Source organism: Acipenser ruthenus, chromosome 5, assembly GCF_902713425.1.
Source record: "Acipenser ruthenus chromosome 5, fAciRut3.2 maternal haplotype, whole genome shotgun sequence".
NCBI classification, from domain to species: domain Eukaryota; kingdom Metazoa; phylum Chordata; class Actinopteri; order Acipenseriformes; family Acipenseridae; genus Acipenser; species Acipenser ruthenus.
In genome coordinates this window covers 88,618,458-88,633,883 of record NC_081193.1, presented here as the reverse complement: position 1 = coordinate 88,633,883, position 15,426 = coordinate 88,618,458, and the positions used below count along the sequence as shown (strand labels likewise).

The window sequence follows — 15,426 nt, the reverse complement described above, 5'->3', positions numbered from 1 at the left end:
TGAGACCCATGTTGAGAGAGCAGACACACATTCCCTGCCCCAGTACATTGCATCTTGAGACCCATGTTGAGAGAGCACACACACATTCCCTGCCAGTACATTGCATCTTGAGACCCATGTTGAGAGAGCAGACACACATTCCCTGCCCCAGTACATTGCATCTTGAGACCCATGTTGAGAGAGCAGACACACATTCCCTGCCCCAGTACATTGCATCTTGATACCCATGTTGAGAGAGCAGACATGGTTATCCCCCCCAGATTTTCCCCTAGAAGTGCGCAGAGGCAGGCTGTCTCGTAGCCGTACGCAGTGGAACAGGGAAGCGTGCTTTTCAATTTCTTCTGCTCTGCACTGGGTTTGCATTCTTGCTTCCCCTTGCAGATGGATCTGCTTTGTGCTGCCGTGCCCGGGAAAGGCAGACCTGTTATTACTTCCTCCAGTGCTGTCCAGCTGCTCACTTGTTTGTCCTGCCTGTTCTTCCGAATACAGTCCATGCTGCCTCTTCAGCCACGGTTGCCTCATTTACTGTTCAGCGGCATCAGCCTGCTGTCAATGAAACCATGCTGCTGGCTTTCTGTTTCAACTCATTGATTCGTGAGTAACGAGCATTAGGGTATTGGTTTAATACTGAACGCTAATGCAGTGATAACCTATAATAGCAGTCATTAGAAATAGCCTGGGCTTGATATTTGCTTGTGTAGGTCTCTCTGTCTGCCTAATGCATTTTAAATCAATGATCTCCTGGTTCTGTTCATCCTTTCTCTTTTGTCCATTGAAAGTGTGTATGATGGGTGGCTGTGGGGAGGCACACTCCAGTTAATCCCCCTCCTCTTCTCTTCCTCACTGTGTAGGTCAGCCAGCTCTCAGAGAAGCCTACTCCATGTCCTGTATAGCCAATGGCAGCAGCAGCAGCTCCAGCCGCAAGCCCAGCCACAGCCCCTCCGTGTCCATCGCCAGGAAAGAAACGCTCGCCTCCGCTGCTAAAAGGTACAGGCTGTTACAAAGCAAGCACGTTAGACACTGCTCTTAGAAAAGCACAGCAAAGTGGAATAAAACACAGTGAAAGCATGGTAAAGCATAGCTAAGCATTGTAAAATACGCACAGAGAGGTGTGGCAAAGCATATTAAAAAAGATGGCAAACCAGGGTAAACTATGGTCAACGCATGGTATCGCCGTAGGTGAAGCATGGTAAAAGTTCAAGAATGCCATGCAAAAACACCGTGGTGGACTTTTCTAAGGGTGAATACAGTAGCCTGTCTCATAACAGGAGACCGGGGGCAGATGCACTGAGCTCTGCCTCCTGTGCAGAGTTTGCAGCACTTTTACTGAGATCTGCCTCCTGTGCAGAGTTTGCAGCACTTTTACTGAGCTCTGCCTCCTGTGCAGAGTTTGCAGCACTTTTACTGAGATCTGCTGTAGTGTTTATCCAGTAGGGTGTGTGCAGCGTGAGGTTATTTATTTGAGTTATTGAGTCTTTTCCACATACACATGACTGTGGGCCCGTGTAGTCTCATCCACATTTCTGTTGCAGTGCAGCATTAAACAGTAACAGCTGTCTAATGGAGGGCTGCTTGGGATGGGCTGTTCTATTGGTTGAAAATCGAAATATTTTATCTTTTAAACAGGCTGAATTCTAAAGTTTTAAACGTTTAGGAAATTAACGAGAATCTGACTTCCGTTACATTGTTTGTTTTCCTTTCTGAAGAACAGAGTGGAGGAATCGGCTGGCGTTGTCTGACTTGAATTAATTAACAACCAGTTGTCTCTTATTTTTCGCTTTGAAAAGCAACTGCCTGGTGTGAACATCTGGTTTAAAAGATGGGACTGGAGCAGGTACAGTGAGGGTGTCCTGTCCCTACGGACTGTACCTCTGCACCCTCAGTCCTACTGAATCGCTTCAGTGGAATCAACCACTCGACTGCTCATACCAGCACGCATGTTCTGCTGGCTAACATTATTGTTATGTTACTGTGACTGCTCTAGAGTTTCATCTGCAAATGTATCCATTTTATAACAACTGCTCATTTAATTGCAAAATAAATAACTCCTCATGCAAATGTGACGTGTATTGAGAGGATAGAGGAACAGAACAAAAGATAACCATTGTGTCATTATTGACTTTTCACTTTCAACCTCGTGCCACCGTTATTCATTCAACCCCGCAGCAGCTTGAATTGTACTGCCAGCCTCCTCACACCCAGGGTGAGGGCAGTGATAACAATGTGACTGGGCTTTAGTCTGTCAGGATATTTCAAGAATTCAACATGCTCTTCTCTTCTCTTCTTTTGAAGAACCAGCTTCACACACTCTGCAACTGACAATCAAAAAGAAACGCCCGTGTGACCTTTCCTCAGCTCTACACAATGTATATATACAGGCTCTGCTTATTTCTTTACCAAACATAAAGAGAGGCAGCTTCGAGCACAAATCCTCTTTAATTGCATCACGATTGTATCACATTGCCAGTGTGTGCCGGTACACCTTTCTAAGTGTCTAGTATGCCCTTCATAGTTACTCTCGATCCACTACAGGGGGCACTGGTTTCACATAAAATAAAAAAATAAAAATACATTTTAAAAAATAGACGTTACCATCCCATAAACTTAGCGTAGCAATCAACAATTCATTTTTCAAGACTCAAGATTTTTCAAGACGAATTAATGCTATGAATCCATTTTAATAGCAAGTACGAAAAAGACGAGCTTTTTTCCTGTTGTTTGAAATGACCACAGATAAACTGCAGCTTTAACAAACTGTACCCACCACTACTGAACTAAAACATCTTTGTTTAAAAAAAAATCGAAATTGAAACCACTGTACTCATCCAACGTGACGAAAACGTCATCCAACATGAAACATAACGTGAACATGAAATGTCTGCAGCAACTATTTATACAAGAAAATCCAAGAGAGTTTTCGGTATTTCGCTAAAAATCCCAAACGTCCCCTCAGAAAACAAAATACAGTCCAATTGTGATTAAACAAGTACTTTTTCAAAGTTCCGCTGAGGTGCAATTAGCTAGATCTATAGAAAAAAGTAAGAACCGCGACTACAAGTAGTATTTACTCTGAGAAATGAACATGACGACGTGTTCCGGTGTCAGTCTTGTACGCAACCGGTTTACAGTCGGTGGGAAAGACGTTCTGCAGGCACGGAGGACCCTGGAATGCACTTTACCCAGTGTAGGAAAGTGGTGCACATTGGCCTTCCAACACTCCAATGGATTGCAGTACAACGCAGGGCAAGGCTCCCTGAAGTAACTTTCCACTTCATTTTCAACTGTATTATCGTCCGGTTTTAGAACATACTCTTCACCTAAAAGCACTAACATGGCACTGTTCTTGTCTTTTCCACATGGTCTTTTAGCTGCTGGCTCAGCTGGTTCAGGTACAGCTACAGCACTCAGTCAAAATGAAGCACAGACTTTGTTTTGACCGCTCCATCTTTACAGTCCTCCCTTTTCTATTTTGTCGCCAGCTGTTGTGCTCCGCGAATGAACACCTGGAATCGACAGCTTGAGACTAGTTTGATGAGGTTTCAGTCGACTAATCATGCCTAACCCGACGTCATGCGTTGCCAAATAAAAAAAAGGTTCCAGGCGGAGGAGTTGCAGAGTTCAGAGGCGTGCGTAAAGAGCGCATGTTTTGTTAGATATTTACTTTTAAGACACAAAATACCAGACACATTTTATCAATTTGTATTATATGTTAACTGTTATGTAAAAACGGTATGAATTTATTTGTCGGTTAACTGTTTAATCTATTACATCCCTAGTGCAAACGGAAGCTTAGTCCAGAATACCAATGACACGGTCCTTGCTTAGGGGTAGGTGGAGGAAAGCTCGCTTCAAGATCTGAAGACAGATGCCCATCTGATTTGAGGCTAGTGTCAGCTTGCACCCAGTTTGTCGAACTGGAGAGAGGCTGTAGTTCACTCCCAGTTTGTTGAGCGGGAGAGAGGCTGGGGTTCGGTCCCTGTTTGCCGAGAGAGGCTGGGGTTCGGTCCCAGTTTGTCGAGAGAGGCTGGGGTTCGGTCCCAGTTTTTGGAGCTGGAGAGAGGCTGGGGTTCGGTCCCTGTTTGTCAAGAGAGGCTGGGGTTCGGTCCCTGTTTGTCAAGAGAGGCTGGGGTTCGGTCCCTGTTTGTCGAGAGAGGCTGGGGTTCGGTCCCAGTTTTTGGAGCTGGAGAGAGGCTGGGGTTCGGTCCCTGTTTGTCAAGAGAGGCTGGGGTTCGGTCCCTGTTTGTCGAGAGAGGCTGGGGTTCGGTCCCAGTTTGTCGAGCGGGAGAGAGGCTGGGGTTCGGTCCCAGTTTTTGGAGCTGGAGAGAGGCTGAGGTTTGGTGTGCCCCAAGGGTCAGCCAGTGCCTCTGAGTCTGAACAGAGTTTTAGAATCACAGCTCCTTGCCTTCTACAGATTAAACCATTAACCATGGAGCCAAGTTTCAATTCATTTATTGAGCCTGGAATGCCATCCAGTTTAATTTTGATCACAGCCTACATTAATAAATCCTGGTGCCGTCCCAGCTCAGAGGTCTGTCTGGAAATCCCAAAAGCAGTTCTTTATCCAGGCTGTAGAAAGAGAACCCCCTGGGATTCCTATAGCTGAAAGTGTGATCCTAAACGCCACGGCATGCCAATCCAGCCCTCCCCTACATTCCACGTTGTCTTTGTGTTTGTGAAGTTTTATTTTGAACTACCGTGCAGGCTATATACTGTGATACTGTGATACGTACTGTGATACACCATACTGTGATACATACTGTGATACAGCATACTGTGATACAGCATACTGTGATACAGCATACTGTGATACATACTGTGATACGTACTGTGATACAGCATACTGTGATACAGCATACTGTGATACATACTGTGATACGTACTGTGATACAGCATACTGTGATACATACTGTGATACACCATACTGTGATACGTACTGTGCACAGCCAGGCACAGCACTTGAACAAACCAGCTGTTGGTAGAAGTACTTGTTCCACCATATCTTTTAAAGTTTTGCCAAATTCTAAATACATTCCACTAGTAATTTTTCCACATGTCTTAGTTTGTTTTGTTGTTCTTTTTTAATCCCTCTTTTCTCCCAACTCATGCCCTTGTTGTTTTTGCAGTGGCACAGAGAAAAAGAAGGAGAAGCCGGCGCACATGGGAGAGATTAAAGAGTCTAAAGAGGAGCCACAGGCTAACGATAAAGCTCCTGTCAGCCCATCGGGCCAGCCAGCCCCACCAAACCAGACAGCATCACCCTCCAGCCACCCCTCCTCCCCACACCCCCCCCAAACACAAAGGCACACCCAAGAAAACAAGAGCTCAGCTCCAGCCAAAAGGTTCTTCCTCCTCTCTCATACCATCAGGGGCAAACTGGGACGGGCGAGGGCTTGTAATGCTACTGTCACTGCATCCACACCATCTCTGCTCAGAGGCTCCCATTCCTATAAAATAGTCCAGCACACTGGGTACTGCAGAACCCAGCTCTCCCCTTTACTGCTCGCGTTCCCGCGCCATGGTTCCATCAGTCAGCACTATAGTCTAACAGAAATGATAACCCACAAGCACTCACTTGCATGCTCCACATGCTGTGCACAATGCTCGCAAGTTGCATTTTTTTGTTTTGTGCGACAGCTTGATATAATTCACAGACATCTTTATAACTAGACACCATTTTTCTTTTTCAATTAGATTCTGCAAAATGTTGCATTGGATTACAAAAACAACATGCAGAATCGTAAAGATAAATACATTATTGTAGTACTTTGAAATAGGACTCTGTTTTGAAACAGTAATAATTGTATTGTGCTCTGCATTATTTTAACAGAACCCTGGTCTCAGAACATCGATGTAGTTTGAAACACTGCCCTGATCCACCTACACCACTTTGGGTCCCATGTGGATAGATGCATCGTGTAGTCATGTGTCAGACACATCACCACAGTCCCAGCTCATTATTAGAATATTGCATCACTTCTATTACCAGCACATCAGCATTGCATTCATTCACTAACTTCCCTGAAACTGTGATTATTTATTATTTCTCATCAGTCTGTCACAGTGCTGAACCGTCTGCTGGACCTGGTTTCTTTGGTCTTTGCTTTGCTGTAGCCTGACTCATGAGACCTCTCCACTTTCAATCACACGCTAACATCACCAAAGCCCATAGCTCCTGACGTCATCTCTGCATTCCAGCTCGGATTATGACATCACCTCGCCTCAGCATTCCACAGCAGGCATTACATCATCGCCTCGGCAGGCCAGCATTCTAAATGGCAAACATCACGGGTGACCTCATAATCAGCAGCCAGCCATGTGCTCCTGATGGCTGCAGTGAAACATTGCCATGACTCTCCAGTGATTCACAGCTCCATAAGCACCCCCCCTCATCTACCAGCGTTCTGTAGCATTGCAACCCCGAGCCCTGGCAGTGTCTCCATGGGAATTACCTCTCGGGTGGCTTTGTCATTGCCTGGGTCTGGATCATTTCACACGAGGTCAGCTGTCACACCCACCGGACATGTGCAGAGAACACAGTCTGTAGAGATCTGAGCATCGAACAGTTACAGGTTACAACTTGTGAGGTTACAGTAACACATGAGAAGCTGCAGGTGTACAGGCACAGTACTTTACTATTACTGTTTCTGGACTGTCCTTCTGCCTATTCTAGTTATATTGCCCAGCATTAGTTTCCCAAATGAGGGTATAATACTGTACTGTAAGGTAGCTCAATATTATTGCCATTAAAACAGTGAACGATGGAGCAGGCCTATGCTGTATTGAATATGACCAGCACTGTAGCAGATGCAGTGTGCTCCTTGTCTGATGGGATGGGCTCTATCATGAAGACTATGCCCTGATCCAGTACTCCCAGATGGGTCATGTTAGCTGGTTTCCAGAACACAGCAAGTGTGGACACAGACATACACACACTGACACAGACACACACACACACACACTGACTCAGACACACACTGACACACACACACAGATACAGACACACACACACACTCTGACACACACACACTGACACAGACACATACACTGACACAGACACACACACACTGACACAGACAGACACAGATACAGACACACACACACACTGACAGACACACACACTGGCACAGACACACACACACAAACACATACTGACACAGACAACACAGACACACACACACGTTTGCAATTCTATATTTGTGGGGACTTCTCATTGACTCTCATTATATTTTTATTTACTATTTCTGACTCCAGTCAAACAAAACTCCACACAGGGTGAAAGTCGACAACAAACTAAATATTTTGTCACTTTTTTTTTTTTTTTAAGGCACGTTTAGTTCTTAAAAAGGTGTTTTACAAAGTGGGGATGTCCCCACAATGTCGTTTTTTCAGGAGTTACTATCTTTGTGGGGAAATGTTCTCAAATTTTGTCCGCACATTGATAGTAATACCTGCCCACACACACACGCCCCCCCCTGGGCAGTCCAGCCATCCCTCTTGAATTAACTTGTGAATGGGGAAATCCAACCTGGTTACAAAAACCATGGAAACACAGACAGGAAGGCAGGCAGGCAGGTCACACTGACAGGAAGGCAGGCAGGCAGGTCACACTGACAGGAAGGCAGGCAGGCAGGTCACACTGACAGGAAGGCAGGCAGGCAGGTCACACTGACAGGAAGGCAGGCAGGCAGACAGGCAAAGAGGTCACACTGACAGACAGACAGGCAGGCAGGCAGGCAGTCAGGTCACACTGACAGGCAGAGGGGCAACTGAAATAGAGATGCACAGTGGCCGTAGAGTGGCAATCCTGAGTGAGAATTGGAAGGAGAGGCTGTAGTAGAGAGAGCCTAGACTGGCTGTGAGTGAGGACTAAAGGGGCTGCTAGGGCCTGTCCTGCAGCTGAAGGGTCACACTCAAGCGGTCACAGAACAGAACTGATCCAACCGCAGGCAATCTGAGCCCCTTTGAATTCTCTTCCTTTAACACACTTTACTCAGTGCCTTGTTTGAGAGGTGCCTGCATGAGGGTGTTTTTGTTACTTATTTATTGCCCCTGTTTCCTGATGCTTTGTCCTGCTGTTCTGCTGGGTGCCTGAGATGGCAGCGTGCCCGGTTTACTAACCCGCCGCTGGGCTGTGTGCTTTCTCCTCTCCGGTGGTGCATGGGAGCTGCCCTCCTGTGGCAATACTTACTCGCGTGTGTTGATGTTTGCTGGTTTTTTTCTTCAAGCAGAAAGCAGCCCGTTGAGGCTGTGGACGCTTGTCTCTCGCGGTTTTCTCTTCAGGGGCAGCGAGGGGCTCCCATCACTGCAGACAGGGCTCTGACTGAGGGGAGTCTGGGGAGCATGATCTTTAGAATCCAGCTGCATGTGTTCTTGTTAGTGAGCGTGTGAGTGAGTTAGTGAGTGCGGGTGGGGGATTTCTAAAACTTTTAGAAAATACAAATGAATTGAAGTTTTGTACGGTATATCTGACTAAATAGTGTTTGCTGGTGAGCTGATCAATGAGCTGTATGAGTGAGTATTGGGTATGTTCCTGTGTGTGTGTTATGTATGAGAGAGAGTGACTATGTCCTGTGTACACCGGCAGAGTGCAGCCAAGATATGTTTTAGTGCAAACCCCAGACCACAGATCCCCTGCTGTGACGGGAGCCCAGCTCTCCTCCAGAGGCAAGAAGCTAACTGGGGGGTCTCTCTCTCTCTCACTCTCTCCCTCTGTCTGTCTCTCTCATAATGAAACAAGAGGAGTGGCTCTAAGCAGTGATAATGACGAGTCCGCTCCTGTTCTCTCTCTTTCTCTCCCCCTGTTTCTTTGTTTTGGTGTGAGCGGGGGTCACAGTGTGAAGCGAGGCTCGGGGATGGAGCGATCGCAGAGCAGCCCCTGGGAGAGCTCGGACGACAGCCGCAGCAAGCTGGTCAAGGCAGCCTCCACCACCAAGCTGATCAAGGCAGCCTCCACCTCCAAGCTCCTCTCCAAAGTGGTCAAGAATGTAGAGAAGTAAGACTCTGCCCTACCTTTCCATTCTTACTGACTGTGATCTGTCTGTCAGAGCTGAGTGCAGTGCGTTCCCTCTGGCTTACTGGAACAAACACATAGACACACACACACACACACACACACACACACACACACACACACACACACACACACGCACCATACATATACATACACACACACACACACGCACCCCTCTCCCATTAACAGCATACTTTTATATTAGTTTTTATATTTCATTTCTTACCAGTTTAATGTCCTATATGTGTGTTATGTAGAATCTTCAGTTGTTCTCATTAGATCTTGTTTTGCCATGCTTGCTGTCTATTGCAGCAAATCATTCTTTAGGCAGATTATAAAGAAGTGGATTTGGGGACGCACATTAGTGTTGCGCTGTTCACTGATGACTATTAAGGCATTTGTATCCTGAATCCTGTGCAACACTGATATGCTTCCCCACCTCACTTCCTCACTGTAAGCCTTTTTAAAGGCAATGTTTTTGCTGGAAATGTAAATAAACATGGCAAATAACAATCTGAGCAGAAGTAACAATAGAGGTAAGAATGTTACTGTGCAGCAACTTTGTGTGCATCTTGAAAATAGAGCAGGCAATGTGTCCACTCCACTTCCCAGAGTAGGAAAGCATTTCCATTAAGGGACGGTTTGGTTCAGTCATCAGGAAATCATTTCAGTATTGCATTCCCATACAGTGTTCAATATTGCATTCCCATACAGTGTTCAATATTGCATTCCCATACAGTGTTCAATATTGCATTCCCATACAGTGTTCAATATTGCATTCCCATACAGTGTTCAATATTGCATTCCCATACAGTGTTCAATATTGCATTCCCATACAGTGTTCAATATTGCATTCTCACACAGTGTTCAATATTGCATTCCCATACAGTGTTCAATATTGCATTCTCACACAGTGTTCAATATTGCATTCCCATACAGTGTTCAATATTGCATTCTCATAGTGTTCAATATTGCATTCTCATACAGTGTTCAATATTGCATTCCCATACAGTGTTCAATATTGCATTCTCATTCAGTGTTCAATATTGCATTCTCATACAGTGTTCAATATTGCATTCTCATACAGTGTTCAATATTGCATTCTCATACAGTGTTCAATATTGCATTCCCATACAGTGTTCAATATTGCATTCTCATACAGTGTTCAATATTGCATTCTCACACAGTATTCAGTATTGCATTCTCACATTCTCACAGTGGGGGGGAGGAGGGGTGCCGGTGGTTCAGCAGGGGGGAGGAGGGGTGCCGGTGGTTCAGCGGGGAGGAGGAGGGGTGCTGGTGGTTCATCAGGGAGGAGGAGGGGTGCTGGTGGTTCAGCGGGGGAGGAGGAGGGGTGCCGGTGGTTCAGCGTGGGGGAGGAGGGGTGCTGGTGGTTCAGCGGAGGGGAGGAGGGGTGCCGGTGGTTCAGCGTGGGGGAGGAGGGGTGCTGGTGGTTCAGCGGGGGGAGGAGGAGGGGTGCCGGTGGTTTAGGGGGGGAGGAGGAGGGGTGCCGGTGGTTTAGCGGGGGAGGAGGAGGGGTGCCGGTGGTTCAGCGTAGGGGAGGAGGGGTGCCGGTGGTTCAGCGTGGGGGAGGAGGAGGGGTGCTGGTGGTTCAGCGGGGAGGAGGGGTGCCGGTGGTTCAGCGGGGAGGAGCGGTGCCGGTGGTTCAGCGGGGGAGGAGGAGGAGGGGTGCCGGTGGTTCAGCGGGGGAGGAGGAGGGGTGCCGGTGGTTCAGCGTGGGGGAGGAGGGGTGCCGGTGGTTCAGCGGGGGGGAGGAGGGGTGCCGGTGGTTCAGCGGGGGGGAGGAGGGGTGCCGGTGGTTCAGCGGGGGGGAGGAGGGGTGCCGGTGGTTCAGCGGGGGAGGAGGAGGGGTGCCGGTGGTTCAGCGGGGGGGAGGAGGGGTGCCGGTGGTTCAGCGGGGGAGGAGGAGGGGTGCCGGTGGTTCAGCGGGGAGGAGGAGGGGTGCCGGTGGTTCATCAGGGGGGAGGAGGGGTGCTGGTGGTTCAGCGGGGAGGAGGAGGGGTGCCGGTGGTTCAGCGGGGGGGAGGAGGGGTGCCGGTGGTTCAGCGGGGGGGAGGAGGAGGGGTGCCGGTGGTTCAGCGGGGGGGAGGAGGGGTGCCGGTGGTTCAGCGGGGAGGAGGAGGAGGGGTGCTGGTGGTTCAGCGGGGGGGAGGAGGGGTGCCGTTGGTTCAGCGGGGGGGGGGGAGGGGTGCTGGTGGTTCAGCGGGGGGGAGGAGGGGTGCCGGTGGTTCAGCGGGGGGGAGGAGGGGTGCCAGTGGTTCAGCGGGGGGGAGGAGGGGTGCCGGTGGTTCAGCGGGGAGGAGGAGGGGTGCCGGTGGTTCAGCGGGGGGGAGGAGGGGTGCCGGTGGTTCAGCGGGGGGGAGGGGTGCCGGTGGTTCAGCGGGGGGGAGGAGGGGTGCCGGTGGTTCAGCGGGGGGGAGGAGGGGTGCCGGTGGTTCAGCGGGGAGGAGGAGGAGGGGTGCCGGTGGTTCAGCAGGGGGTAGGAGGGGTGCCGGTGGTTCAGCGGGGGGGAGGAGGGGTGCCGGTGGTTCAGCGGGGGAGGAGGAGGGGTGCCGGTGGTTCAGCGGGGAGGAGGAGGGGTGCCGGTGGTTCAGCGGGTGGGAGGAGGGGTGCCGGTGGTTCAGCGGGGGGGAGGAGGGGTGCCGGTGGTTCAGCGGGGGGGAGGAGGGGTGCCGGTGGTTCAGCGGGGGGGAGGAGGGGTGCCGGTGGTTCAGCGGGGAGGAGGAGGAGGGGTGCTGGTGGTTCAGCGGGGGGGAGGAGGAGGGGTGCCGGTGGTTCAGCGGGGGGAGGAGGAGGGGTGCCGGTGGTTCAGCGGGGAGGAGGAGGAGGGGTGCCGGTGGTTCAGCGGGGGGGAGGAGGGGTGCCGGTGGTTCAGCGGGGGGGAGGAGGAGGGGTGCCGGTGGTTCAGCGGGGGGGAGGAGGGGTGCCGGTGGTTCAGCGGGGGGGAGGAGGAGGGGTGCCGGTGGTTCAGCAGGGGGGAGGAGGGTTGAAATGGTTAAATGTCTGATCGTGTTTACCGCTCTGCAGATGCCTGGCTGTGTGAGGTGTGTTCATTTTCTTTTCATGTTGCTGAACCACTTCAGCTGCTGACAGACAAAACGCCTCAGGCTACGCTGATATTCCTGTTTGCAGAGAAATTACATTCTGTACATTTTCTGTGTCTGATGAAATTAGAGCTTGGGAAAAAAAAAAAAAAACTTGTGACTGACACCTCTGGAGGACTGGCACACTGAGTATCTCCTGAGCAGAGGTCTCCCATTCCTCAGGAACTGTCTACAAAGCAGGGATGGAAATAAGACTCCCATTGCCTAGCGGTGTGATCCGCTCCTGGTTTTACTGTGAGTTTAATAGGGCACCCTGAGCTTGTTACCTACACACTGTGGCTGATCAAGCTTGGAATAGGTGAAACTGCAATGCAATAGGAGTTTCATTTCTATCCCATCAAAGGGTTATGAAGTACACTGGCATTCACCAGTAAGTCAATAATACATTCAAAATATCAACAATACACTCATGCATTAAAGAACTTGCCATTTTCAGCTTCACACGAGTGAAAGTCAGTCCAGTCTTCTAGGCTTTCTGCGCAACAGCCAGGTTGATGTATTATTGTAAACTATAACCTGCCCCTTTGTAAACAGCTTTAATAAACAGGAGGCAGCGCTTTGGTATTGCCTATTTCATCAGGCCTGAATTCATGTTTTTTTGTTTTATTTAGGGCGTCGGTATATTTATTTTACTGTTACTTTTATAACCTCATGAGTACATACCAGCTATCAGACTGTGCGATACACAGTTTAACCTCATGAGCACGTACCAGCTATCAGACTGTGCGATACACAGTTTAACATCATGAGTACGTACCAGCTATCAGACTGTGCGATACACAGTTTAACATCATGAGCACGTACCAGCTATCAGACTGTGCGATACACAGTTTAACATCATGAGCACGTACCAGCTATCAGACTGTGCGATACACAGTTTAACATCATGAGCACGTACCAGCTATCAGACTGTGCGATACACAGTTTAACATCATGAGTACGTACCAGCTATCAGACTGTGCGATACACAGTTTAACATCATGAGTACGTACCAGCTATCAGACTGTGCGATACACAGTTTAACATCATGAGCACGTACCAGCTATCAGACTGTGCGATACACAGTTTAACATCATGAGCACATACTAGCTGTCAGACTGTGCAATATAGAGTTGTCTTCTTTGAGCACCAGAGTTCAGTGCAGATTGAAAGTGAGCAGGCGGAGCAAGGATGGAGTTGTGGAGTAAGTGGTCCTGAACTATAACCTCCTATTGGATCTCTTCACCTCCCGCTCTATGTGGATTTAACCCCTTCATGACACACGGGTTAGGGATGATAAAGATCTCGAACCCTTCCCATTCCCATTCCCCTGCACCACGCCAGCTGGAAAAGCAAGCAGTCATCAGTCATGGCATCATTCCAATCAAATAGCTTGAATCACAGACATCAGTTTAATGAGTTGCTGCTTGTGCTCTAAAACATTACCTGAAAACTCTTTCACTGCTGTGTCTTCTCATCCTGTAATCACTGAGGCGGAACTGAGCTAATCTGTTCATTTATATCTTACAGACACAAGGATCCAGTTATCAGCCAAGGTAAATACCTTTATTTCACTTCTGTTGCTGAGTTCACAGTTCACCCATTTTGTTGGTTAGTGTTTTTGATTGGATTCCAGCTGTTTGTTTATTTTGATATCATTAAGTTTACGAGGATGAAAAGTGGAAACGTGCTTGAAGATTAAAAAACAAAATGCTGAAATAATGTTTCTAGGGTTTGCTAAAGTGTAGATTTATTTGGTGAATTTCTGTATTTCTTTATTCCTTTATTTCTTTATTCATTTTTTGTTAATGTGTATGTATGTATGTATGTATGTATTTTATTTATTATTGTTTTTGTTTTTTTGAGTGAATTTATTTCTGTCTCATAACCAGCAAAAATGTCAACTCGAGAGAAAAACAGCCAAGGTAAGCCTGGTCTCTCCGCTGCGGGGACCGTGCCTGCGTTCCTGCCTGCATGCCTGTCTGCCTGTCTGCCTGTCTGCCTGCCTGTCTGCCTGTCTGCCTGCCTGCCTGTCTGTCTGCCTGCCTGCCTGTCTGTCTGTCTGCCTGCCTGGCTGCCTGCCTGTCTGCCTGTCTGTCTGCCTGCCTGTCTGCCTGCCTGCGTGCCTGCCTGCGTGCCTGCGTGCCTGCCTGCCTGCCTGCCTGTCTGTCTGCCTGTCCCTCCAGCCGTCCATCCGATTTCCTCTTTGCACCCGCACACCACTCTCTCTCCAGGCTTCCTCTTTCTGTCAGTAGGGGGTGCCGCAGGGTACAAAACGGCCTCCCAATCTCAACACACACAAACACACACACAGTACATAGACATACAGACAGTACATAGACACACACACACACACATACAGTACATATCCAAACGCACACAAAGACACACACACAGTACATACACACACACACACACACACACACATACAGTACATATCCAAACGCACACAAAGACATACACACAGTACATAGACACACACACATACAGTACATAGACACACACACACACACATACAGTACATATCGAAACACACACAAAGACACACACACACAGTACATAGCCACACACAGTACACACACACACACACACACAGTACATATCCAAACGCACACAAAGACACACACACACAGTACATAGATGCACACACATACAGTACATATCCGCACACACACACATACTCCTTTCTTTCTCTGACACTAAGCCTGGCACCCTAGCCAAGTAGAGCTGAAGTTCACACCGCATTGCCGAGTAATGCGAGGGATTCGTTCTGATCTCGATCGCAGGATCCAGAGGAATGTCCTCAGTCATCACTCCTGAATCTGATTAAACACGTCCCTCCCCTCCGACTCAGAGAGCCAGTATAAACAGCTCAGCCAGGAGAATCACAGGCTGGGAGGGGATGAGAGCCATGGCAATGATGTCATCACTCCAGCTCAGAGAGCCAGTATAAACAGCTCAGCCAGTAGAATCGCAGGTCCTCGTCTGATCTGATTGATTGACGGCTGGGTTTCGTACCCTGCACTGGACTGCAATGAGTTGCATGGTTCACTCTGATTCGGGATTGGTTTCCAGATGTGCAGTGTGTCGCCTCTCTGGTTTCCAGATGTGCAGTGTGTCGCCTCTCTGGTTTCCAGATGTGCAGTGTGTCGCCTCTCTGGTTTCCAGATGTGCAGTGTGTCGGCTCTCTGGTTTCCAGATGTGCAGTGTGTCGGCTCTCTGGTTTCCAGATGTGCAGTGTGTCGCCTCTCTGGTTTCCAGATGTGCAGTGTGTCGCCTCTCTGGTTTCCAGATGTGCAGTGTGTCGCCTCT

General features: G+C 48.8%; 1 protein-coding gene across 2 annotated transcripts in view; it reads left to right on the top strand.

Annotated features, from left to right (window-relative positions):
- The window catches only part of LOC117403008 (echinoderm microtubule-associated protein-like 4), a 110,131-nt gene that overhangs the window by 65,613 nt on the left and 29,092 nt on the right, over positions 1-15,426 (top strand). Inside the window, exons 3-7 of one of the 2 annotated variants that reach the window (XM_059024736.1) lie at positions 852-987; positions 5,124-5,340; positions 8,826-8,992; positions 13,645-13,670; positions 14,007-14,039. In XM_059024736.1, coding sequence (XP_058880719.1) covers positions 852-987; positions 5,124-5,340; positions 8,826-8,992; positions 13,645-13,670; positions 14,007-14,039 — 579 coding nt within the window. The remainder of the gene's footprint in view (positions 1-851; positions 988-5,123; positions 5,341-8,825; positions 8,993-13,644; positions 13,671-14,006; positions 14,040-15,426) is intronic. The other variant, XM_059024735.1, reaches the window with a different exon arrangement.